Below are 27,723 nucleotides of genomic sequence, written 5' to 3'. Positions count from 1 at the left end.
GGGATCAGGTTCCATGAAGGTGGGAGCATCCCCTGTTGACTGGTTACACCTGCCTTGTGCTCCTTGTCATGATTGGGAAAATGGAAAAATCTGTAGACAATTCAGTGTGTAAATAATGGCCTAAGAATTAGTATGAAAAACATCAGTCAGCATTTGACTTAATGATGGATTGTATTTTCTGACAAGGTCATTGTATGGACCATAAAACTGCAAAATGATGACTTCAAATGAGACTGATGATATCCTTGTTTCATCAACTTGTTTGTCAAAAGCTTGCCTCTTTTTAGAAATTGTTCATATGCAGAGCATGCTCTTGCATATCAAATCAACTGAGAGACAAAAACCCATATGCAGGTGATAAGGGTATATTGCTACATAAGTAAGGGAAGTTGATGATTGAAAAATTGAAGTCATCACATTTATCATAAAGCTTTGTTAATAGGTTACCATTAAAGTCTTTTTCTAGTAAAATATCGAAATACGAGACTCTGTGGTATCATTTATTTCAAGCTCACTGGGATATATCGAGTCGACATATGAATGGAAGTTACTATTATTAATTGATAATATGTCGTCGATATATCTAAATGTCAAGTTGAAGGCCACAGCAAATGTTTTCTTCTCATATAGAAGTTTTTGAATAAATTCTGTTTCATATGAATACAAAAATAGGTCTTCTAACAAGGGGGAGCAATTGGTACCCATGGGAATTCCAACAGATTGTTGAAAGACCTGATTTGAGATACAATAGCTTCATCAACAAGCTTCACTGTTCAAACAATGGAGTAAAGATAATTTTTTCTTGCCCAAAGTCATTACCGAACATGTATACTAGGTCCTAATTTACATGTCACTCTATTTAGTAATTACTATACTCTATTTTCATTATTTATTTATTTTGCTCACCATCTTCTAGCTATCAGTATGTTCCATTTTCTTTTAGCTCAAACCTCTGAAAAGTTAAGGTTATAACCAAGGTTCAATGTTTACTTAACATAAAATTCTTGAGTAACATTTCTGTCATCTTGCTGTCTACATTTTTTGCTATTCCTCATTCAGAAATTATATTGTTTACCTTTTTTTTTTTTTTACACAAGGTGCAAATTTCATGAAATTGAAGTCAGTTGGCATTATTTTAAATTGTGAAACCAAATTTTGCATTCTCAAAATTCATAGTCTTCATATTAACCTATGATTTTTTTTTTTATCTCGCTCACCTGAGCTGAAGGGTTATGTGAACTTTTCTGATCAAAACATATCACATTTTCAACTTCATGCAACTATTGAATCAATTTCAACCAAACTTGCCATAAACCATTCAAGTTTCTTCAAATGAAAAATGAAACCCTCTTTCAAGAGAAGATAATCTGGAAATATAGAGAAAATACAGTCAAACCTCGTTATCTCAAACTCGAAGGGACCGAGAAAATACTTCGAGATATCCGAGGATTCAAGATATCCAGGGTAAAAATACTGAAGGAATAAGCAGTAGGGACTTAAAAATGACTTCAACATATCCATGGTATTCGAGATATCCGTGTTCAAGATATCGAAGTTCAACTGTATAAGCATGTCACTTCATGCCAACTGAAAGTTCATACTATTTATATATTGTAATAATAGTTTTGTGGATAGGGTGGGACCACAGTAAGGAAATTAAATGTTTACACAGAATATGTAGGGAAAAAATAATGAAAAATTCTGAGGAATCTATATCAAAAACTCTTTAAAAATAAACCTCTCAAGAACAAAAGACCCACAATTACATGTAGTAAAATTATTATGCACCCCCATGTAGTGGGGATTCAGATTTATTCAAATCATTGTCCCAAGGGCAAAGATCTGGAGCCACAAAGGTTTTTTTTTAATTTTTACTCAGAAAATAAATATAAGAAATATCTTTTCAAGTATATGTACTGTGGAGCTCCAAATTGTCAAGTTTAAATGAACCTTTTGGAGCAAAGGGGATACTTTAGGATCTCAAAGGGTTACATAAGACAAAAAAGAATCTCTTTGTATTATTATCTTATCAAACCTGAAACATATGTGAAGAAGGGATGTATAGGTATGTACTGCCAATGAAATTTACCTTGGCCTTGACATTTTACCTCATCATTGATAAAATAAACACCTTCATCTTTGTTGCAGATTTCGTTTTACAGAATTACTTTTACTATTCAATCATTTTGTCTTTAGAGATTTCTTATCTATCAATTGGATCAAATGAATATATTATACAAACTTACAGGTGACATATAGCAGTGAATTGACACAGGAGATCTATCGTCTGAATAATGTTCTGCAGCAGGAAAGAGAAATGGGACTTCCTGTTCGACAAAGAAGCATGGACGACCAGTTGCTTTTGTCTAGGTAAAGGCATCATACATATATCTTAATTACTCCACAAAATGATCTTGATTGTTTTCAGTGGTATATGGTTAAGCCTTTTTGAACCAGGAGAGAGTTTCATACATTGAGTATAGATCGGAAACAGAATTTAACAGATAAATTTTGAGTTAACTTGAAAAGAAGCAGTTATGTTATTGTGGTAAAATAATGTAGACTCATATAATGTAGATTTACTACATTGTTTGATGGCAGAAAACAGTAGAAATTGTTGGCATAAAAATAGGAACTAGGATTAAAATGTTTAAATTAGCCTGACCACCAGGCTTGCAACTGAAGTTTTGTCCCTGCCTGGTTGAGAAATGGACTGCCTTGGGCGTGGAGAAGACCGGTCCTTTGGATGAGACTGTATAAACCAAGGTCCTGTGGTGCAGTAGGTGCTGGCATGAAAAAGATCCCTCACTACTCAAAGGCCATGAGTGCCAAGTACAGGTCTAAATTTGCAGCCCTCCTCAAGTGGTGATGGTTCAATATGAGTGAAAAATTCTCGAAGGGACTTTAAACAAACAAATAATTTGGTGTCCAGCTCTGTGAGGGACCACAGTAAGTGATTGAAAAAGTGAAAAGCTTGCAATCTTTGCAAAGAAGAGTATGAGCATTGTGGTCCACAGGCTTCTTATAATATAATTGTAATTGGATGTTTTTACCAATAGTAATGTCAAATGTATGCACTGAAAATCACATTTGATTAAGCCTTGGCTGTAAGAATGTTGCTTCAGAATGTAAGAGTCAAAATGTCGATAACATTTTATTGCCTGCAGAAACCATTCTGTAAGCCTAATGTACAGAAGGGAGAATGTTTCCTAAGGAATCAACCAGCATAATAAATTTATTTGGAAAAATTCAGCTCTGAAAAACCATTAAGTATCAGTTCATTCATTCTAATTTCATTTATTGTGAGGCATTTTGTAAATCACATGATAACTGTATTTTTTCTTCCTAGCCATTACTGGTATTGATTTGACATATTTGTATCTGACCTAATGGCAATTATAAGCATTTCATGTTCCAATCAACATCATTAGCAGATCGTTCAGTGGAAATTAAAACAAAAAGCAAGGTTGATACAATGACTTATTGCTACCTTAGGCTTTAGCCTGTTTTGTCAGTTGGAACTTTTATGAACCCATTACCCAAAGTTGTGACATTTATTTAATGTTTAGGATCTTGTCAGCCATTCTGTACTTTGTTTGATCATTAGGCTCCTGCTTCGTTTGATTTCATTCATAAACTGACTGGTTTTCCATGTTCTTTGAGATTTGCATGTATGTTTAGTGCCAGGCTTTATTGAAGTGGTTTTGTGTGACTCCTAGAAACAAGTGCAAAAAAGAAACTCCTTTTTTTTTTTGTTTTACCATTACGCATTAAAAAAAGATACCTAGAGCCTTGTAAAATGTATATATTAAAATAAGGAAGTTAAATTAGAATTTTCCTGAAAAATCCAATGTTTTGATTACAGATACTGTACAGTAGCAATAAACAGAAATTGTTCTAGTTGCATAAGATTTGATACGGCATTGCAGGCAGAACAGTTGCGATGACCATATGGTGATGACAAGACAGTATAGCTATGATGAACAGCGCCCTCTGTTGTCCAGACAGGAAAGCAGTGATGACCACCGAGTTCCATCCCTAAGCAACATCCAGAAAGTGCCTTCCATTTCAGACCTGACAGATGATGGTAAGGCTGAGTGATCCTGTGTGTCGTTTTATGTCCTTTCAAGTACATTTCCCCATTTTGAGAAGTTGAGAAGTTGCTGTATCGATAAAAGAGTTTTATGATTCTCGCTATGAATTAAAAATAGATATACATTTAATCGATGCTTTTATCATATTTAATGCCCATACATTCATGATTTGAGCTATAATTCTGAACACTCTCTCAAAAACCTTTTGAATGGGCTCTTTTATTTTTTGCATTGTGACAGACCTAACACCTGAAAAAAATTCAAGTTCAAAGCAAATCAGAAATCTTGCTTGCATTAAAATGTATGTAGGGAATAATTGCCCCTTTTATTTTGGTCCTTTCATCCTTATTGCAGTGGATGATTTGAAAATGGAGCAATGACAATGAGACAAAGTTATCTATATATCATAACAGCTGTGTCTGGGCAATTTTAAAATAGTATGATTTCCTTTGCAAGTGCAATATGCTTGTATAACCTGGATTGAAACAGTTTACACTTCTTTTGTACATATCTCTTCACAGTTTATAAAGTGTAAACTACTGTAAAATCACATATTTTCGTGGGGTGAAATTTCATGGTTTGAGAAAAAAAATAGTGGTTCGGAGGGATTTAATGTCATGGATGAAGAAGCACTAGGTTGTTATATACATGTATTGGAAATATTACATTTCGCGGAGTACATGTACATGAATTCTTGGGTGAAAACACCAAAAATTAAACCACGATGAAAATTTGCGATTTCACAGTATCACAACCCAGGTTTTACAGTATAACTTGGTTAGCTATTAAATTCATTCCTTAAAAAGACTTATTACAAAGTGCTGAAGAAGGTGAATGAGGTTTTGAAGAAGTTATAAAGTTGAAGAATATATTCCTCCATATTTGATATACATGTAATTGCTAACCATTTCTTAGAAATGTATGCAAAAAAGAAGGGGCATTTTATAAAAACAAGAAAAAAAACTGTATATGTGTTACTATATTCAAAAGTACTATAAATATGTGGGTGATCCATACAGTACTAGTATTTGGCAGATCAAAATTTGAGTTAGTGTATTGTTTATTAGTTTCACATTGATTCATATTTTGGCATTGGACATCGAAAAAAAAAAAGCGTGCGGATATCTTTGAAAAAATAACAAATACATTATCAGTAAAAAAGGAGGCAAATCAGTTATCTTTGATTAAAGGAAGACGGACATGAAAAAGAAACACATATAAAAATAAGTTGTGGAAAATAGACTTTTGGCAGTGCAGTCATTCTACAAAAACATGACCAATTAAGATTTTTTTATGTCGCTTACAAATTTATTGTAATATCTTAGCTATAAATTTAAAGGTCGATTTCAACTCTAATACTTAACATACACACATGGTTTTGTAAATATTCACCGATATACATGCAGTTAAAGTTTTGATATGAACATAATGTAATGTTGAAAAACATATTCCACTGCAAATCTTAATGTCGCTTCATTTATTTACAAATTTCAAGATGAAATTTTCAGCCGTAAAGTCATTCCGAATAGATTGCAATGAATGTTAAAAAATGTCTTTTATCCTATATAAAAAGAAATCAAACCACTTTTCGCAAAGAAATGCATGGATCTCCTTTCATGCGAAATCATAAGCATGTCGCTTAAAATCGATTAACTTCCGTAACGATTTTGTTTTAAATTTCAAACTTGGAATGCAGATTTCAAAACGAACTGAAACTTATCTGTAAGTGACCACGGAACCTAATATCATCGATTCTAGTTCTGAGTCAGCTATTTTAGACGATTACATTTTGACATAACAAAATGAATTAGACAAAAACAGTTGTCTCTCTTAAAAATTTAACTTCTGTAACGGTAATTCAGGAAAGTTTTTGCATTAAAGGTATAAATTTTTTTATTATTTTGGGAGTGAAATGATTCATACTTTTGTTTAGTATCCTAAAACAAACTTTGATTTTAACTATTGAAGAGAATTTTAACTTTTATTGCTGGGAATTAACTTCCGTAACAATTAACTTCCGTAACGATATTTTTCCCGAAAATTTAATTTAAATTTGGATTCATGCGAGACTTCATGAATCATACTTTAGCATTCTTTACTAAACATCAGAAACGAAAAATTGGTCAAATTCAGCCTTATTTAAAAAATAATAAGGCTTGATGAAGCATTAACTTCCGTAACATTACCTTAAAATCAATGGTATCTTGAAATTGTTGTAAAAAGTTAATGATACCAGATTTGTGGACAATTCTTTGTTTTCAAGTTCACTGATATGTACTTTATAGAATTATGATGTTCATTTTGCTATTTGAAACCATTATTTTTTTCATGTTTTATACTCTGAATTGGTCCATTTATCATAGAATGACTGAGTGATATGATTTACTAGTTGCACATAATACAATAAATTTTTGTAATTTCAATATTTTTACATTCCAGTAAACTTGTGTTGTACAATTTCAATCAGAGTTTACATTTTGACCTAAATATTTTGGGAAGTAAAATATTCATGTATTAATTTCTATTATTCTCTTCTGCAAATTGCTGTTTTTTAGTTTCACTGTGTACACAAAGAAAGTTATATACTTCTAGAAAAATTATAATTTAATGTCTTCAGTTTAATTGGGAGCTATTCATTATGTATAGCAATCCAAAAACTGTCTGGACAACCTTTTTTCAACTCGATACAAGGTTGCAAAATGGCTGCAAGACTAAAACGTGAGCTGCAGTGTATGTGTATACGGAAAATGAAATAAGAACCTCAAATGACTGTCAGCCTTAATAAGATGATTTTAATTAAGTTGACGGTAATTGTTTGTAGCGGGGTATTAATTACTATGTATTGCCCAGAGCAGTACATCAAATTACAACTAGTAAAGCTCTTAGCTGTTGATTTTAGAAGTTTTAAATGGTTGTTTGAAGTTGTAAATTTCATTGAAATTGTCCTATCCCCTGTGTCAGATGTAGAATTTCAGTAACGTTAAAGTACATGGTGTTGTTCGCAATGACTTGAAAATTTCATTTGCCCTTTGATTTTGCTGGTCTCTTCTTTTGAAGCTAAATTAGCTCTGGTTTGTATTCCACAAAGTGTTGTAATTCTTTTTATAGAATAAAAAGAACATTTTAGCAAGTATTGTAATATAGAGATTTGAAGGGGAAATTTTTCTGTGTTGAATATCTTGATCTATATTTGTTTTGAAGTTGTTTTCATGTCAATTTATTTACAGTGTATGCATTTTCTTTGAATAGCATAATTTGAATTCAAATACAGTAAAACTCCTATATAAGGAACTCTGATTTAAGAAAATCTGAATTATAAGGAAGTTTTATCTTTTTCCCATCCCTCATACACCATAACACTTGTATGGATTTGAAGAAATTCGGATATAAATTATAAATTTATGTCCCCAGGACTTCCTTATAAGAAGTTTTACTGAACATCTTCCAAATATATATACTTGTACTAATATAGTATACATTTTCATGTAAAAAATATATCAAGTGTAAGATTTATTGAATCCTATGTTGATTATGAAATAAGAATTTCAGAAGAAAGACATACAGTAGACAGAAACCTCATAATTAAGGACATACGCAACGTACCTTACCTGCTGATAATTTTTCAAGATATTCTTAATGTAAGATTATAGTGCCATCAGATGTTCTTAGACAAAAAATCAGCAGGCATTACCAGGTGTTTTGAAAAGATATTAATTGATGAAAATTCTTGTATAATTCAAAGAAAAATATACAAAAATTACTAAACATATATTCTAGATGTTTGATTTATCCAAACTTGTTTTAGAAGAAGTGTACAACAGCATATATAGACATTAAAATGTAGCAAACAGTTCCTTTAAGTATTGGAACTCTTCAACTCCAGGGAAAAAGACAATTAAGTTCAAACTGCGTTGCGTATGTCCTTAAAGAAATAAATGGCTGACCAAATGATATCACTGAACAGATTTATACCCATCTTGACAGTTATGTAGCTGTTAGTGGCTCCCATAGTTAGCATGTACAATTAATGTACAAAAAAATCTCAGCAGTATATATAGGTAAATAGTATAGGTAATAGTAAGTGACCGATGACTAATCAGAAATACAGCTTAGATAATAAGGAACTGGGCATCATGACTCTTTCTGATTTATTTCTTATTCACTATCAGAGAAACAAAAGATTGTTGAGTCATATATACTAATCTCTGAAAAAAAGAGTGATTGTAAAAACTTGAGGCAGCATATGATGGATTTATTAGAAGTGAGTTGGTTTAAATACTGCAGGGTGCCAGGTCATGACCTCACTCTGCAGACAGAAGCCTATTCTTTTGTCTTTTTATAAGGCTGCACTGCCTTTTAGTTTGATTTGAACACTATTTGCAACTACATCAAATTGCATTTGAAATGATTAACACTGACATTCAATGCTCACTAAGGTTTTTTCACCCCTTTCTTTCCGAAGATGTATAAAATATTGATTGTGTATGAAGATAGATAACTCCAGTTCCATATGAATCAAATCATTCTAGGAAATATTTCTTACATCTCAGATGATAATGGGCAGAAAGTTTAAATTTTAGATTTTAGTTCACAGAATAGTTACCTAAACATTGTGTGGCAGCTGCTTGGATTCATTCAGATTTTAGTTCAAGTTGTAAGTGAGGGGGAGGGGGCCTCAAAAAGGGGATAGAAAAATATTTTAAATCCCCAGTGTAACTCTTTTGTGTAGGAACAACCTTGCAATGCTTGCATGAAGAAACAAAAATATAATACTTTTATATAATTAAGTGCTTTTTTTGCACAAGAGACAAAATTTTGCATGAGAGACAATTTGCTGAACTTCTTAATGCACAAAGCATTCTTGTCTCTGCTTTTTATTGCTTTGGTTTTATGCTTTTATTTTTTTTCCCTTGATCTAAATTATTAGAATTACTTTTGGGGGAAACAGATAATAATTGATCAAACTGATAGATATATAATCTTGTACAGTAATATGTTGCCTTATGTTACAATTCATCTTGTTGATAACCATCATGCAAATAAACCTCATGAGATTTTTCTATACAAGTGTCTACGTATGTAATATAGAACTGTGTACTCCATTATTGAACACCCGGCCACTATATATTCACAGTTATGAATAATTTTCTGAAAAGTACTAATGCACAAGTTAAAATCTGAAATTAAAAAAAAAAAAAAAAAAAAAAAAAATAGGCAGCGTAAACACTAAAAAGGATCAAGAGGAATTAGTAGTTATTTTCACAACATAAGTTTTTCTTAAAAGATCTTTTTGATAACCTATTTTGGCTTACAAGCCTTTGAGCTAATTTGTATTAATTGGCAATTTCTCCTTCTGAATTTAAGACTGAAGTTCTGCTCTCTCGAGTGCCGTTTATAAGAGTCTCTTACACTGCAACTTCAGAAGTAAACATATTGTGGAGTGTGTAAATTATTAAAGGGTCTTTATCAACAAGAAAATATCAGGTTATCATTTTAAAGTTTAGCAATCATAAAAATCAAATGCTAAAATTTACCAGAGAGAGATTTTTTTTCTTTTCACACAGAGAGTAATCTGCACTTGAATTAATTCTCAAAAATGGCTAGGAATTCTTAACGGTGGTTCAATACCTATTAAAGACTCTTTTATTTTTAAATACACATTATCCTTTTTTATTTGATTTTTTTAAAAAATGTTTTGAGGTTTTAAAAAAATGCTTTGAATTAATACCTAGGAAATTTACAAGATAATTGTGTTTTCATTTCCCGAATGAGTCTTGTTTTCAAGATAATTTGGGTTATACAAATAATATAATAATTAATCTTAATAATTCTGGTAGAATTCAAATCAAACCAGGAAAAACATAATTTTATTTTTAAAAGATTGTTTTTATTTCACTGTAGTTGTGTATGGATATTGTATGTGCCATATTAAGATTCCATGCCTACCCGATATCACCTCCCTTGTCATTTTCAATCTGGTCCAGGAAATAAAACTTTCCCCTTCATGCAAATTGTGTCCTTGAAAAGACATTACTTTAAAAAAAACAATAAAACATGTGTATAAGTGTACACTTGAAATAAACCTTTCATTTAGTTTTCTGAGAAAAATTAACTTATGCCAGTTATACTGTAAAGAGGAAAAAAATGTTTCTTAAATGTATATGTACTTAAAGGTATACCAGAACTTTGGAGCACATCATTAGATAACTTTATGGTATGTAGACATCTAATAGATGCACATACCCCTTTTCCCCTTTTTAAGTGCTGATTTAGGTAACTATTTGTGTTATTAGCTACAAAATTAACTAAGTACAAAAAGGGTCCTATATCATGATTTGTGAAATGTCATGACACAGAAAAAATTAGATCATTAAATGGCAACTGGAGTCAATTAAAAAAAGAACCAATAATGACTTAATCTATATAGGAACAATAGCTCACTGCATGTTTTATGAGCCTTCTCATGGTTATTTTACAGATGCATATCCATGACTTTTCATTCTGTAGAATCAACTAAAATAATGCAATTGTTGTGTTGGGTCGATTTCAGTTTCACTGATATTGTTTTTCATCCAACATTTAAAATTTCACAATGAAACAGTCATTTCTAGAGCTCTAGAAAAAAGATATTGTTCTCATGATCATTTTTTTTTTAAATGTCATAAAGAAAAGGTTTATTATGCAAAGTGGTAGTTAACGCTCTGAAGGAGATACAGCATTTATTGATATTTTTGTAGTCGGAGAGATTTTTATCAAAGTAATGCCCCTATATTTCACAGTTTCATTTCATTATCAGCTGACTCTATCATATGATTGGGAGTGCCTGAGCCTTAACATTGCATAACTTGTTGTCCTAGCTTGATTAGGCTGCTTAGAGTGCTAGATTATGGCAAGGAATCAAAACCACTTTTTGATGCATTCTGTTTTGTAATTGAATGATCTGGAAACCATATTTTTTTTTTACTCTATTCTTTTTCTTGGTGTATAGGCCTATTGGTACATTCATAACTAGGGATGGATACTGCATTAAGGATGAAATATGGTATGATACCATACTGGTATTTTTGGAATGGTATCATGGTACTTTTTAACAATACCTTGATCTATTGATCAATGTATTATGATATATAATAACAAATGTGCTTTCAGTATGTACAATAATGTATTTATTAATGACTTCATAACTTCTGATTTTTATTTAAACTCTTATTAATAAGAGAACAACAAATAAATATTATGCAAAATAATAATGTAAAGTAGTTTGACATAAACCTCTTCTGACATGTGGTTTACTTTAAAAGATGCTCCTACAAAGAACTCAAGACAAAAAATGAGACCTTTTTCAGCATTCTAGTATTTGATTAAATCTGTTATCATTTATAAAAACAAAATGAAACATAGTCATGTCAGTATTAGCAATGTCAGTGTGCACTTTACTGAAATTTCTACCTGTCAATTAATAATTCAAAAGTTAGGCAACTCACGAAGCAAGGCCCAGCTAGTATGCCTTGTGTCATAACTTATCACAACTTTACAATACGCAGTGTAAAATTTGATCTTTCAAAAGTATTTAGTTTTGTTTAGTTACCGTAACTCAAATGCATTAAAAAATATGAAAGAAAAAGTATTAAATACCAATATTGGTACTTGTAATAAATGAAATGGTATTTTACTGACAATTTTAAAACAACTGCTCAGTATAATATGAATACCAAGTACCGGTATCCAACCCTTTTCGCATTACCTTCAAAATCATTTGATAATAGTTGTACTAGATTAAATAACAGTAAATGAACTTAACTTAAATATACTTCTGATCTTAACCTTACAAATTATTATTACTAATTTTTTTTAACTCATTTTGAGGTCATTCAACTTCACCCTTTTGGTTTTTACTTTCCCATAAAACCTTGACCTATCACCCTTTTGGTTTTAACTTTCCCATTCAACCTTGACCTCTCACCCTTTTGGTTTTTACTTTCCCATACAACCTTGACCTCACCCTTTTGGTTTTTTACTTTCCCGTACAACCTTGACCTCACCCTTTTGGTTTTTACTTTCCCATACAACCTTGACATCACCTTTTTGGTTTTACCAATGAGCTCATTTACCTTAAGTTTGTTAAAGTATGTTATAATACAGACTATGGCAATGGCATTGCTGTACATGGCCATTGTAGAGTAGGTCTAGTTCCCAAGTAGATAGGAGTCCTATCATGGATGATGTATCAATGGATACATACAAGTACAATGTACTTGCTTTGAATGCTACATGTATCTAACTTATATAGTCTAGATACTGTGGAATCATCATTGTTCGTGGGGGACCAATGTTCATGGATTTCGTGGGTAACCCTTACCCACGACATTACATCCCCATGAACAATTATTTTGTCAACGTACTGATTAATTAAATCTACCAAATAAACGAGCTGTCCACGATTTTACATTCCCACGAACCAATAAAATTTTGCTTGCCCACGAACATTGACCCCCATGAATTTAAATGATTCTACAGTAAGTGACCAGTGTCCTCTGGTTGTCCTCATCAGTATAAAAATCCTTGGGAGTTATGAAAATCAAATACCCCACAGAATTAGCATGAGCAATATTGACAAGGAAATGAAATCACAATATTTTGTTTCCTTTGTGATTACTCATGCTATGTGTTGGCTTTACAATTAATGCTTTTCATCGAAATATAAATAAAATTTTGACACATGATTTTCTTTCTTTTTTTAGAGTTTGTGTTATCAGCACCTTGCATTACATGCCCTTAATTTATGATGTAGGTTCAATGTCTATTAAAGCTTCTTCTTTCTTTTTATTCCTCTATTTGTTAATAAAATGATTAAGTTTTTGGCCTCAATATTTTGCAACTCCAGTTTCTGTTAAAGTTTTTTTTAAAAAAAAAGGAAATGTTATGTACAGTAAAGTGAAGCATGAACTTGTAAGCATCTAAGGTATAGCCACTAACATTTCATTATATATTTGTTACAGAATGTGTTGAACATAAAATAAATTGCTTGGCACCATCAAAAGTATTATAAAAAGTTTTCATTTGATTTTCATTGCATATATTAGAATCTAAAATCCAGATTTTTTTCAATTCTTATTTTAAAGACAGAGAGGAAAAAATTGTACAATGTACAGGACCATTTTGATGACACATATATTAGGGATTTGCTTCTTATATTGAATGCAAGTGGCATATCAAAATGGCTTGCTGTATTAATGTGGAACAAAGTGTTTGTTTGGGCTTATTTTTGCAAAACTTAAGAATTTTCTGAAATGTGTTGCTTTATTGTTTAGTATGATACCTTATATGAAACCATTCACATGGTTATAAATTTTGTGAAACTTTACCAATCGCAGAATTTGCAAAAAAATTTCCCCCAAGTGAGCATGCTACATTTACAGTTGTTGGTAAGTGTGTGTTTGTGTGTTACTCATACTGCATTGTAAATGTATCATTGCTTCAAAATTTGATTTATAATTGCATGTATACTTTATGGCAAAAATTTTTTGAAGAGCTTGAAAAAATCCTTCCACAAAATATTTTCTTTTTGACAGATTATAAAATCAAGCACTATATATTGATTTTTTCAATTCATGCATATCCAAGCATTAGTATTTGCAAATGAAAAGTAATGATCCATTGATGTAAATTTTTCCAATAAATAGCATAATTTTATTGATTTGATGTCCAAGGTGAAGGTCATAAATACTTAATTTTTGGAAATTTGGCAGAATTTCGTGTGCAGCTTGTTTATGTGAAATTTACACTGCTAAATAAGAGTTTGTCAATAAAGCTTTTGAGATTAACTGTTGATCGAAAGATTTAAATGTCCTTCAGAGAGTCAAGAATCGTATCAAGAAACAAATTTGACGTCATAATTTTATTTAAATGAATCAGGGCATTAAAGAGATTTGCGTTGCCATAGTGATACTCAGGATGTGCATGACTCTAGTTTTGTCAGTACTTTTGTTGAATGTTTGCAGACGACCCTTAACCAGATTTCCAGAAATGAACTCAAATAAATCTTATATATAATGGTAACCACTTCTTTTTTGCCCACATTTGCAAAATTTGGCTGAAACAATGGGTATCTTCTCGTCAGAAGCACTGTCCTTGGTCTTTGCTGCCAAAGATGATCAGAAGGTTCCAGATGCATTCTCGGCTGCTTTGGAAGCCTTGGGTGTTTGCCTTCTAGACAATGAATTTCAAGGTTTGCTTTATCTTCAATTTACAAACATTGTTGTAGTCATCATTTTTATCGTCTTTGCAAGCCACAGGTTAGTGTCCATTCTAATTCTTCGAATAGAATATACACAAAAACTGGCTAGTGACGATGAATCAGAGGGTTCAGGATCCATTTTCACTGCTTTGAAAGGGTTAGCTTTAGGTGTCTCACAGCCTAGCTTCTTGACAAAGAATTTCAAGTTAAAATTTTGCTTTACCAACATTTTTTTAAGCTAGCACATGTGCCAGTGTTTGAACTCTCTGATGCAATTTTTTTTAAAATTTGATTTATTTGCACTGAGTTGTTCTGTAAATGCAATGTTTCTTTGTTTGATTTTAGAATAGTACATTCCTGATTCATTGAATGAGCTGAAGGGTTATTGAAACTAATTACCCGTACTGCAATCATGGTTGCATAAATGTAACATAAAAATGTTATTAAAAAAAAGATTGTTTATGTGTTTAAGTATTAGATATATATTTAGATATATACACCACAAGCTTTGCAATTCATCATTTGAATGTTGTAAACTTTTCTTCACTAGTAGACATTTTGTTTTGGGGGCAATTCATTATCAATTTATTTTCAGCTGACTGAAGATAATTTGTAATTTTCTTGTGTATTTATTAGAACCAAATGTTGATTTTAAGGAGGATTTTAGGAACCTAACCTGTATCAATTACATTTCCGTTTCTTTCTTTACATTATATCATACAGTTTTCTATTCAGGCCTTTTAAATTTTTGGATCTTCTCACACATGGGTCTCAAAATTTCAAAAATGATTCATGAATTTGGGAGGATAAGCAATGATAGTGATGAATATTCTTAATGAACATATAAATCTACTGAACTTGTCAGGGTAATGGCTATTTCCAACCATTATTTAAAAAGAAAAAGTCCTTCTAACTCTTAATATCGCTATTTGCAACATGCATCCAATAAGTAACATGCTTCTTAAAGATGAATTAACATTTTAGATCATTAACAGGAAAATTTGTGTGATGAATATTCATGATGGTACATTTTTACATTCTGAAGTAGGTAATGCTGCAATAAATAAGACGAGGGGGACTTTTGTGACACTAAATACTGACGTAAACACTTCAACTCCAAGGTCAAAGGGACTATCATTATTAAATGTCACAATGTATGGCACAAATTTAAATAAAGCTAGATAAGATTCTAGGTTTGAATTTTTAAAGAAAAAAAAATTCTAATTCCAAGCTCTTGTCAAGATTTGCTTTTTTGGTATCCCCTCTAAAGTCAAGAACAGATTTTAAAGAACCTCATTTATAATTAACTAGCCTTTTGGGAACATGCAGGATAATGCTGTGGATATCATTTGAGACTTTTGATTTTCATTCATGCATTCTTTTTGTGAACAGCATGTTAGCAGAAAAAATGTGAATGGGATTTCTCTATTGTCTGTGTCACATATATGGAAGTTAGAAAATGTATTGAACACCACAAAAAAGTTTATTATGACATTTGCATGGGTCCTTTAGGGAGTATACTTCAGAAAGTGCTAGTTGGAGTGGGCAGAGGAAGAATTGGGATTGAAGGTCAAGGTCAAAGCTAGTTTATACAAAATGTTGCAAACACATTAATTTTATACTTGAAATAAAGGCAGTATGAGAGTAGCGGAAAAAGTCAATTAATTTTTGGAGGTAAAAATCAAGATTGCTGAAAATAATGCAGCTGTAAATGTCTTAACAGATATGATTTATGTTTTGATAAATGGTAAAGTTTGAATGATGCCACCTTATGCTTGGGTTTATCTGTTTTGCTATATACCTTTTTAAAAAGTTATTTTTCTTTTAAATAAACAAAATGATTCCAACAGTAGTACTGTATTTCATGAAGTTCAACCATAGCAAATTTCAAGTTAAAAAAAATTTAAGATTTAAAAAAAGAAAATTTAAAAAATAATATTGACAGCCTTTTAAGAAAATTTGAGAGAAATGAAATGGACAATTTTATAAAGGGACATTGTCCTGTATGATTTTTTCCACTCCCAACTGTAGCAGCCATTTGCTCTTTCTAGTTGATTGATAGTGATTAGAAAGCCAGTTTTTGTTTAATAGCATTATAAAAGATAGGCATCTGGTCTGTCTCGGAGTTGCACTGACTTGTGCTTTTTTATTAAATCCACATGTTTTACACTAAACTTTTTAAACAGTCAAACACTTCTGCCAAAAGCTTCAAATATTTTTTTTACCCCCTTGAAATAAATGTGTAATAGTGCATGCGCATGTTTTCCATTCATAATTATCCTTTATCAATTTTGGTAAATTGTATATTCTATTTAGCTTTTTTAAGAGTTAGAACATGCAGTCTTTTCACTAATGTGTTTAATATTACAAATGTAAACTACTGTCTAACTATGTATTTTGATACATATCTATAGGATCGATATCTTTAATTCCTTTAAAATGTCAGACTACCCCCCCCCCCCCCCCCCAAAAAAAAAAAAAACAAAAAACAAAAAAAGAAACATTCAGACAATTTTGAAATTTCAAATATTTAGATCTTGAAATTTACAGAACTTTTCTGTAAACATCTAATAACAATTAATTGAAAGACTTACTCAATGGGATTGAGAACAAATTTTATTCAATATGATGGGGATACTCTATAATCCAGATGGATCTTAAAATGTCCAAGTAATCTCTCAAAGATGAGTGAATGAAATTTTCTTTCACACTTTTCCTCTACATCTTGTTTATAGTAATCTGTAGTTTTGCGGATGATAAAAGCACCTGCTTGCTAATGTAGGTCAAGGCAAGGTCAGGTCTTGAGTTACAAAGAGTGTTTGCCTCCTTATTTTTTGTTTAATATAAAAAACGAAGGCCCTGTAATTTCTCTCTCTCCTCCCCAGGAACCTCCGAAATGTGTTGTATGGCAGCTTATTACAGTCCCTCGGGGTCCTTCCATAAATCAGACTGTCTCCACAATGGCCACGTTGTTGTCTTTTTCCCATCCGTCATAGTGTTTTTTGTTGCTGAAGCAATGCCGACTGCGTCACAATCTAGGGCACACTGCACCCTCAGATGTAAATGTTTTTGTATGTCAGAATATAATATTAGTAACTTAATCTACTTCATCCCCATTTAAACTGAGACTTTCTTGTTAATGTGTATGAGCTCACCTTACACCATTTAGCTAATGGCAGACTGACAAAAAACCCTGTTGGAGCCCCAGCCATATGGTTCCCACCAATTTTTCATTCATAAAACCCAGAAATATGAATCCAGAGACTTGCCAAGGCAGATGAAAATTTAGATATCTCCTCAGAAGTTGGTTTATATAAAAAGCACACTTATCAAGATGTGGAGTGTGTGTATGTGTGCAATTTAATTTAGCAAGTGGGATTGCTCTGGGGAACCGCCACTGCCTGTAAACTTTATATATAGCCCACATTAGCTTACTTGTTGAAAAACTATAAGCACAACTCCATGTCTGTAATGAAATCCTAATTTATACACAGTCCTGAAATAAGCAGAAACATGATTATTCTTGAAGGCTTTCCAATGAAGTTGAGGAAGATTTGGAGGGAAATTAATTGATTTTATGTAAAACACCAATGTAAAGTTGAGCCCCAAAGACAGAAAGTCGGAATAAAGAGGAAGTTTTCACCTTGCTAAATTGCAGTAGTGGTAGTTTGTAATTGTTCTGAAATATATGGCAGGTCCTAGAGGGTGAAGTTCTGCTCTGACACAAAGGAAACGAGGGATGAGGCCAGTCACATGACTCCAACCAATGTCAGCTTACCAAGTTTTGACTTGGTACTAGAAGCTTTCCCATGGAAGAGAAATTAAATTGAAATTTTTGAACAAAGTTTGAAGTACTTCGATTATAAAGTGCCTCTACAGCAGAGCGATTGTCACAAGAGGTTCTAACGTTTTTTCCCATGCTCCATAAAGTTACAGCTCGTGCAGTATGACCAATTTTATAATTAAATGGAAGTCTGTATCTTTTGAGAGCTAGTCTAATGCTTCTCCTCATGCAGTAACCAAGAGGATTGTCAGAGGTGCAATGGTTTATTGTATAGATTTGATTTTTGGAGTTTTTGTACCTATAGTTTCATCATTTATTAAAGACATGTTGCCCTTTCCTTAATTAATTGTCACATACTTATTTACTATCATTATTGAAACATTAGCAAACACAGGTGTACCCTGGGTAAAAGTAGACTAAAATTGCAATGAAATTCACACAAATTATTTCATAATTATAAAATTTATGCAAAACAGGAACACTTAATTGGTCCACATCCATACTGAAGTGACTCTCATAGTCTGAAGTGGAGACTCTCTGCTTGATGTGGAAAACAATATTGACTAATAGTCCACAAGTACTAATAAATATAAAACACGCTTGTTGCTGCAATTCATATACAGTATTACTGTAACTGTATTGGGTTAATAACAGCATATTAGAAAATATAAAAATTTCTTAAAATAATCAACATTTTCAATCATGGATTGGTCTAAAATACTGCGTTAAATGTTGATTAAAGTCCGCAATTTCTGTATCAAAATATACAATTTTTATTTGCATTAGATTGATAAACATCAGTGTTTGCAGGTTAATATTTCAATAAAATGATCACTTGGACATCAACATTTGCTTTGATCTTCATGACTCTGTAATCTAGTTGTGTTAGTAACTGTTTTTGATCAACAAAGCACTTAATCAGGGTTTCTATAAACTTCCAATGATTAATGGAGATTCAACATTTTTTTATCTGTAGTTTTATTTTCATTTGTTTTCAAAAAAAAAAATTCTTAGATCATGAGGGAAAAAAACCCTTAAATTCAAAACCACAGTGCTATTTAAAGCATAATAATGCTTTTAGTATTAAAAGAACATGATTTTGTGGTTTCTGATAGGTCCACTGGACCTGTTCATGGTTAGGATCGAAATGAAGATGGTTTCTAGATTTACATAACAGGCATAAATGCTTAAAATATAAAGTAGTTAATTAATTGATTATATCTTTGAAAAGTGCAAAGTGTGCAAGTAATAATGGTGGTGGTGGTGGTGGTGGTTGGGGGAGGGGTCTTCAGTTGAAAATTATGTTTAATAGCCATTTAGTGCTAATCATGAAGACAATACACTAGTTAGGAGAAAGGTAGATTTACTTAAAATAATGAGTTTCAGATTATTTGTCCAATATTCTAAACAGCAAATATTTTCATGGAACCTATTCTAATGTTAGGTATGATTTTCCTTGCTAAAACTTTAAATTGATAATCTATCATAGTGATACAAGCACTGTGACTTTCTGCATGTCCCATTCATCATGATACTTCATGCCAGTATTTAACAGGCATTGATTGATTTTTGGGGGGAGATTTTTACACAAGTGCCACCACCCTCCCCATGTCTCTCTCTACACCACTGAATTAGAATTTATGGGTTGACATAGTTGCCTCTTTGTATATATCTCTATTATGAATGCTCTCTCTTCTCCATAGGCTATATGTCAAGGTTCAATTTTCTGCTGCTCAGAACAAAGGGTCGTCATATTTCCTAAAGGGGGAGTATTACATATTCCAGGCCAAGGCACTAATCAATTATCACACCTGAAATGGTTTTTGTCTGAAAATTGTGAAAAATATCATCTTTTCATTTATTTTATGTCTCGGAGGCCTAATTGAATGTTTTTTTAGTTTTAGCTATAGATTATTGACTTGATAAGGTTATAACTACAGAATTGAATAAATATATTTGTAGATAGTGGTTTTGCGCTTTGTACAAGGTGTTAACAAGCTTTGATGTGATTTTGAAATGATAAACTTTTACAGGTTTAATTTGTGTATACAAGCAATTTATAAAGGATGAAAAAAATATAGTCTTCACGTAAGTAGTAATCAGGAAATCTTTACACTGAGCAAAAAAATGAACTGTGAAATTTTAGAGTTAAGTTGTTTTTCAACATTTTCTATTTTCTGTATTCATTTGCTGGGAGTTACCATTCATGTGGTTTAATTTTACAAGTTCACTCCAAGGATAAAACGGTAATGTAATCTGTGGCCACTATAAATATCTTTTTGTTATATTATTTCAAGCTACAGGTCTCTGTTTTCTCTTCCTTATTTTAGATAATGTTCTTATACAAACAGATGATTCATTCAGTGTTTTGTGGTCAAAAAGTTGTAATTGTGAATTACAAAAAAAGTCTTTTAAAAAGTCCAAAGATCACCAGGTCTCTTTACAGAAGTGCTTAAAAAAGGAGAAAAAGAAAAGAAATGCTGAATGTAAATGAACCTTGGGACTATGAATGAATTTAAATTGAAAATTGACTCTGTTAAAAAAAAAATTAAATTGGGTCAGTAACGCTTCAAATTATATGTTGGCAGGCAAATCTTGATAAGAGGCCTTCATTCATAAAATCTGTACGCTTTACTATATAGGAGGGGCTCAAAAAGGCATTATGTAAATGAGCTTGAATTTGATTGGTGCAGGTGATTTATGGGACACTTGCCAGCAGAGAAGTTTCATTCATAAAATTAGCTATAGTGGTTAGCCTGGTGTAAAGTTTTCCCAGGGGTTATTTTATCAATTGAGAAACTAGAACAGTTACCAAGTCATCCATGCAGCAAGCAAATGTGTAAATTGGAAATTAGAATGGAGGCAGAAAGCTTGGTTCTACAATAGCATTAGTTTGCTTAACATGGGTAAAGCATTGTGAGAAACATCCAGTGCTCCGTTGAGTTTCTTCTGGTCATTCAGGTGTGGGTTTACTTTGTGAAGGAACATTGATAATCCTGAAAGGTGTATAATTACATTTGTCAAAGAAAATTCTGTTGCCTCGATAACCATGTGATATAAGGAAGGTGTTGATGTTTGAATAAGAAGAAACAGTAGAAAGATTAGGAAAGTTGTGAGGACCCTTTCTGTTGGAGCACACCTCATCAAGACCTAATCACTTCCATTGTACCAAAGGTGTGGAAGATTTTAGTCCAAGGCTCAGTTGATGTCAGAATTTTTTTTTTTTTTTTTTTTTTTTTGGAACTGCAAAGATTTGCATCTTGAAGATTTTTGTGTGTTTGTGCATCTAAAAGATTGCTTGAATATAGTTTCTGTGAGTGACTTTGAACTTGGAATATCAGCAGCTTCTGCTCTTGCGATAAATCCCATATGCTGTATCATGCAGACTCTTTTACATAAACCATCTCGCATGGCATGGCAAGACTTCTACATTAATTGCTCACATTTGATGTGGATCAAAGTTTGTTAAGTACTCCAGGCCTAAGCATCAATCAGTCAAAAATCATTTTCCATTCATCACTGCTAAATATATTACTTCAAAAAAAAAAAATACAGTCAAAGGTGCTGCTGTACTGAAAAAAATGATAAAGGAAAAATTAGAGAACGAGATGCTGTGCCCCCATAAGATGCAAACCAAGACTAAGAACAAGGGCATCTTTCTCCTGCCCTCTTGGCACACTAATGGTCGCCAAAGCAACGAATCTGTGAAAAATGGTAAGAATATGCAACAGTAGCTTTTGATGTTTATCAATTTTTAGTGGCATATCATTTTGCAAAGATTAATGTTTTATTAATGGCATACTGACATCTTTTGAATACCATATAGATGTTTTATTTTAAAAAAAAATATAAAGCAATACAGAGAGTTTTTTGTTCCCAGTATTAATCATCCATCCACATTACTTTAATAATACATCACCATGTCAATTTTTATTAATATTTTATGACCCCAGGTTTATGCCTTGTCAAGAAATATGACTGTGTAAAGTTTGAAAACTTCAGAACTGGGGGGACGCTTGTGTAGCACTTAGTGTGCTGCACATAGCCATCACGAGATGTCAAAAGATTAGTTTTGAATTACATTTTTATAGGTTAGGACACTGTAGAATGTCTATCATAACTGCTCAAAGCAATAAGGATTTATCGCCAATAATAAAAATTTGCTAAACACAATTTCTTTTTTGTTAAAAGAGAAACCATGGTGTCAAATGGGGGTCAAATAAAAAAAGGATTTCATTCATTTCAAGATGTTTTTTCATGTATGCTCTCAAATCAAGAGTAAAATAACAAGTAACGAACAGGGCCATAAAATTGAGAGAGTTGTCTGAAACAGGTACAAACTCAAAAATCCCTCAACAAATGACAGCCTATGCAGCTGTTGTGTAGTGGGGAAAAAAAAAATTGTTAGATCAGCTTCTGACCTCTACTTTTCAGATTTCTTTAAATGTAATGGGTTCCAGTTAAATGACCAATCATATAGAGATCAGAGAACCATGTGACTATAAGAATTATTACATTTTGTTAATTTGAATAAATTTCGATCTGAAATGATTGAAGAGAGCATGGTTTTATTTTAAAGTCAGTATACTTCCTTATAAAGTTAAAGGTCACAGTTTGGAAATATCAGGGGATTTATTTATTGCTAAATACCCTGACAACCAGGTGTAAGGTGAAGAATTACTGATATCAAATCCTTAAACACACAAAACAAATATTTCCAAGTGCAATTCAGAGTTACCTCTCATGGCAAGGGCATTATCTCCCTTTGGGTCTTTTTTCTTTCCTTCTTTCTTTCTTTTTTTTTTTAATTGAATTAGAAAGGCTTGGCTTTTGTTTTTTTCTATTTTAAGTAAAGGGGAAAAAAGAGTTCAAGTACTAATTTTCTTTGTTAAAACATGACTGAGACTTTATATATGCATGGACTTCCAACGAGCATGATTGAAATAGTAGATTTTTTTTAATAATTGTGCAACTTGAATCATTCTGCCCTCATTAAAAGTGGAGTGCCATTCATTACTGTACAATTTCATACAACTCTAAATTTTATTTTCTTGGAGGCTGAAGTGTTCTATCCTGTATTTTGTCATACTTGTCAAGTGGCTTTAAGGATGTCATAACTTAATTCAGTGATATCAGATGTATTGTACTGGTTGAATTCTTTTAAGTAGTTAGTTTTAAGTGTATACAGTGGTTTTTAGTATGGGCAAGTATCTATAAGGATTGATTCTCATAAATATATCATTTGAATGATGTTTTAAATTAAACAATAGTCTAATAATTAAAAAAAAAAGGAAAATTAAATTGAAATGATGTTATGTAACATTTAAGTCTAAAAAGCTTTGAAAATTGGTTTTCAATATGATCATCAATTAAAATGATGACAGTTCGCATTTGTTGGGTAACATACCTATTATGCAAATTTGATATCTCATTAATTAATTAAAATCTTGTGGTAATTGTAATATTGCTGCATAAAATACAAGTTACAATCAAAATCTCTTCATATAATGACATTCTGTAGCAATTAAGTTCAAAATAATATTAAAATGATTTCCCAGGTTGGACTAAATTTTCGAATCCCCCAAAGAGCAACCCAAGAGAGTCACAATATACCCTGCATAATGTAAGCTCATTTGAGAGAAAACGTGTCACCAGTTAGACACTTTAATGAATCATTTAGGAACCATTGTCATTTTAGCCCAGTCCTTTAATGTTTAATTTGTTAATTCTGTACAATTTTCAGCTTTGCTGGTTTAACACTGGCAACATCTCATTACCTGAAGTGAGGCTTGTCAGACATCAAGTTAATGGTGTTCTTCAGGTGTTTTTCTGTCTTGTCTTGGACTGTATTTCATGTTACATAACAATTTCAGTTTTTCAAAGCTCTTTTTGATTACTTTGAGAACAAAAAAAAAAAAAAAGACTAGGGAATGATTTCAGAAAATTTAAATTTAGTACTCTTATGTGGTTTCAGCTCTACAACAATTCCCTGTTATTATTATTTTTTCCTTTTATCTTTTTGATTTTATAATAAAACCTGGTACATTCTATTTCTTACATTTTCATTGTTCAAAAAATGGATTTTAAAAAAAAAGATTAAAAAAGAAAGTTGAGTAATAATCTTTATACAATCCAGGTGGATAACTTTGAAAACCTGCCAGTTTTTTTCTATATATTTTTTATTTTGCGAAAAAGAATAAGATATCTCCTACGCCAGGAAGATAAATTGTTATAAAAACCGTTTTTCTGTCAGATTATGAGAGCACAGTGTGTGTTGAGTGATGGATGTCGGGGAAGAAGATATGGGGCCCTAAATGACATTTACTATAAGTGCTTTTGTGAATGAATTTTTATCAAATAAAAAATATCATTTAAGAAAAATAAGAAATGTTTTGGGTTATGCATATGGCAAGCAAACTCTAGGGTTTGGTGTTAGTTATTCTACATCTTAATCTTGCTGAAATAGGTGAATTTAAATATTCGAAGGAAAAAAAATATTTAAAAAGATGAATTGAATTTGGCAAGTTTATGCCTCTGACTCAGCACAGAAGTGGGAGCATGTCAAATTCTAACAGTTCAGTATATGCACACATTTTTGCTTTAAGAAGCTCAGGTCCAGCCTAGCTCGTGGTAATAGTAAATATTTATACCGCACAAGTCAGGTTCGTATCAGTATTAGCCACATGATGAATTCATCTGTAAATAATTTGGACAAAATTTCTCCCTTTACAAAACATCAAATACTGAGTTGGGGGGAATTTTTTTTTAATATTAAGTGAGCAAATTTGCTTTGGAAATAAAATTGAGCTTTTAAAGTATCATGGTCTGTTTGAGAGGTTGGTTTGCTCCCCTTAGTTTGCTTGTTGAAGTAATTGCATAAAAAAGTCTGAAGTTTCTGATGTTGAATTACATTTAACATGTGCATTGTTATCAAGCAAAGCCCCTGTTCCCTTAATTTGATTACAATCAGTTGAAGATTCGAGATAACCTTCAAGATAAACCAACTGATGCAACTGCTTGCTCTCTGTCCAAGCCTTTCATGTTACGTGATCTGATATGAAGATGCCAACAAATCTAACGTCATGGCGATGCTTATCCAAAATTCTCATCTTGATGCGGGGCCATTAAACTGGACACAAAAAGAGCCCAGATATGGGCAGATAAAAGTGAAATTAAATGGTCATCCATTAAATCACTTGGAGATGGTCAGTTTGTGTGGTTTTCATTAGTAATTCACCCCCATTATCTGAAATAAAACTGTCTTCCACAATTCCTTCCCCTCTGATCTATAGATGTTAATTTACAGCTTGCAAGAGCTAAACCTCCATAGGTATATTATGCACAAACATTAGCATGTTTGGTATTGTAGGTATAAATTTGTGTGGGAGGAAGGAAATAGTTTAAGAAATAAACAAAATATCTTTGGAAAAGAACACATGGTGTATATATAAGTTTGTTATTTAATGATATGCATGAAGTAAAAGTATTTAATTCTCAATTTTATTTGTCTTTTATTTTTTTTATTTTTTTATCCCTCTCCCTTTTTTTTCATTTTTCTTATAATTCTGGCTAAATAAAAGATTATAAACAAAAAAGGTCAATCACTCTTAGAACAAATTAACAATTGAATATTTAATCAGTTAATTTAGACGTAAGTATAATTACGTAACATTAACATTTTTCTTAAGTTTAATGATAGCTTTAGCATAAAAACAACTTTCTATTTCATTGTCTGTGATTGGAATTAATTTTTTAATAACATTCTAATCTGGTCTAAGAGGTTTTTTCCTTATTTGCTAAATGTATTTGTAAGTTTGTTTATCACAGATGATATCTTAAGATAGGATCACGCCTCTTAAAAAGACCCCCCATAATCAAGCACTTGTCCCTGGACTGGTCAGCCATTAGATGACTATTTTAATAGGAGTTAGATGTTAAGTATATACTTATATCTCTTTTATGGTGGAACAATGGATATGAGATAAGAAATGACACAGGCTTACAATAGAAACTGATTTGGGATATTTAATCCTTGGGACAAACATAACACTTTTATGTGTGAATTTAATTAATGTCTTAATGCACAAACACACACGATTGCCTTTCAAAACTTTCTAATGCCCTGCTCTGATTGGCTGAAGTGGGATTTTAAAGATGTTCAAAAATGGGTTGAACAACCCAGTGATTTCATGGGCCATTAGACCAATGATAGCTTGCACTTTGATCTATACTGATGTCTAAAAGTTGTCTGTGAGGATTGGGTTGTTGTTCTGTCAGTGAATGTAGCCTTGATTAACATCCTACAATCTTATTAACACATACACTCTGGATATGCAGACTGTTTGAGATATATAATTATGAATTAAAAATTTTTCAACAATTGCTCAAAGTTGGAAAGCAAGTGTTCCAGGAGAAATTTCATTCAAACAACATGGTTGCAGATCTATTTAGAGGTAAAGTATATAGTGTGAATTTTACTTTAGATATTGATCCCCTCAACAAGTTGGAAAATATCTTGTTATTGGATTTCTTATTTTAAAATATTTAGATAACATGGATAGATCAAAATTTTAAGGCATAATTCTATATTTTTTTTTATTTATTTCTTGTGAAAGAAAATATAATGTTTAGAATACCTTTTTGTAAACCTAAACTTTGGTTTTCATTGAAACAAATTTCAGCAAATTAATAAAGCCGAGTCTTATTAGTAAAGTAATTTGCATCATTAAAAAAACTGTTACTGGAAGAGAAAAACCTTCAAATGAGAGCTCGAGAATACTTTGCTTGCAGTATTCTTGTGAAATACATATGACACATTTAAATTATCTATGATGTGTTTCACGTAGGAAGTAATATGTTTGATATTTTATGTGTTAATTAAATGAAAAAAATTCAATTGCAAACTGATTGAAAAACTCAATTACAATTCCTTCAGTCATGTAAGTCCGCCTCTCACTAGGTAGAAAATATATATATAGATATATGGAGGGAAAGAAAGTTTTCATACATGTTTTATTTGAGAAGAATGGCTTGTGAATGACTTTCAATTAATTGATAGAATTTTTTTCCCACATCCATCATGCCAGGGAGGAAATGCCCTGAATGGCTACAGGTCTTAGGTAACTAACTTTTGTTAACTGGTCATTTGGAGTTTTCAATTCATTTCCATGATTTTTTGTTTGTTTTTTTTTTTTTTTTGGATTGATATTGCAGAATGCTCAATTTGCTTAAGTCAGTAGTGTATACTATTAGTTTCAGTACCATTTTGGAGGTTGCAGATGTTGAAAGTTTTGATTTAAGAGGTCTGAGTTGCAGTTTTTGTTAGACGTTCTGAACTCTATTTACAGATATTCCTTCCACTACAACTGTTCCACCATTAACACCTGGGACAACACAGAAAATGTCCCAAGCAGTCCATGAGAGTTTCAAGACTTTTGAGAGGGAGCAGCAAAAATACCATATCTCTAATGGTAAAAATTTCAGCTTTTGCAAGTAGATATTTTTTTAAATGACGTTATACATATACATATATGGATGTAGAGTAGACATTAAATTAAATTTTTTATATGACAGGTTTCATATTTTTTAAGGACTTTTGAAGACCTGAC

At 31.8% G+C, this 27,723-nt stretch overlaps 2 protein-coding genes across 5 annotated transcripts in view; both read left to right on the top strand.

The window, feature by feature from the left end:
* LOC133192203 (glycerol kinase-like) overlaps window positions 1–27,723 on the top strand; it is a 419,267-nt gene that overhangs the window by 316,243 nt on the left and 75,301 nt on the right. The gene's annotated exons all lie outside the window — the stretch shown is intronic.
* The window catches only part of LOC133192202 (protein C-ets-2-like), a 41,665-nt gene that overhangs the window by 7,336 nt on the left and 6,606 nt on the right, over window positions 1–27,723 (top strand). For 2 of the 4 annotated variants that reach the window (XM_061328169.1, XM_061328167.1), the window contains exons 3-5: window positions 2,249–2,370; window positions 3,930–4,087; window positions 27,463–27,585. In XM_061328169.1, coding sequence (XP_061184153.1) covers window positions 2,249–2,370; window positions 3,930–4,087; window positions 27,463–27,585 — 403 coding nt within the window. Of the gene's footprint in view, window positions 1–2,248; window positions 2,371–3,929; window positions 4,088–14,185; window positions 14,323–20,864; window positions 21,830–27,462; window positions 27,586–27,723 lie in introns of those variants that run through there. The other 2 variants (XM_061328171.1, XM_061328170.1) reach the window with 2 other exon arrangements.

The sequence above is a fragment of the Saccostrea echinata genome, unplaced genomic scaffold (genome assembly GCF_033153115.1).
Source record: "Saccostrea echinata isolate AGI-Se365-2 ecotype Australia unplaced genomic scaffold, CSIRO_AGI_Sech_v1 ptg000025l, whole genome shotgun sequence".
Taxonomy (NCBI): domain Eukaryota; kingdom Metazoa; phylum Mollusca; class Bivalvia; order Ostreida; family Ostreidae; genus Saccostrea; species Saccostrea echinata.
Note: the sequence above shows the minus strand (reverse complement) of the source record. Positions and strands in the feature narration are given on the sequence as shown.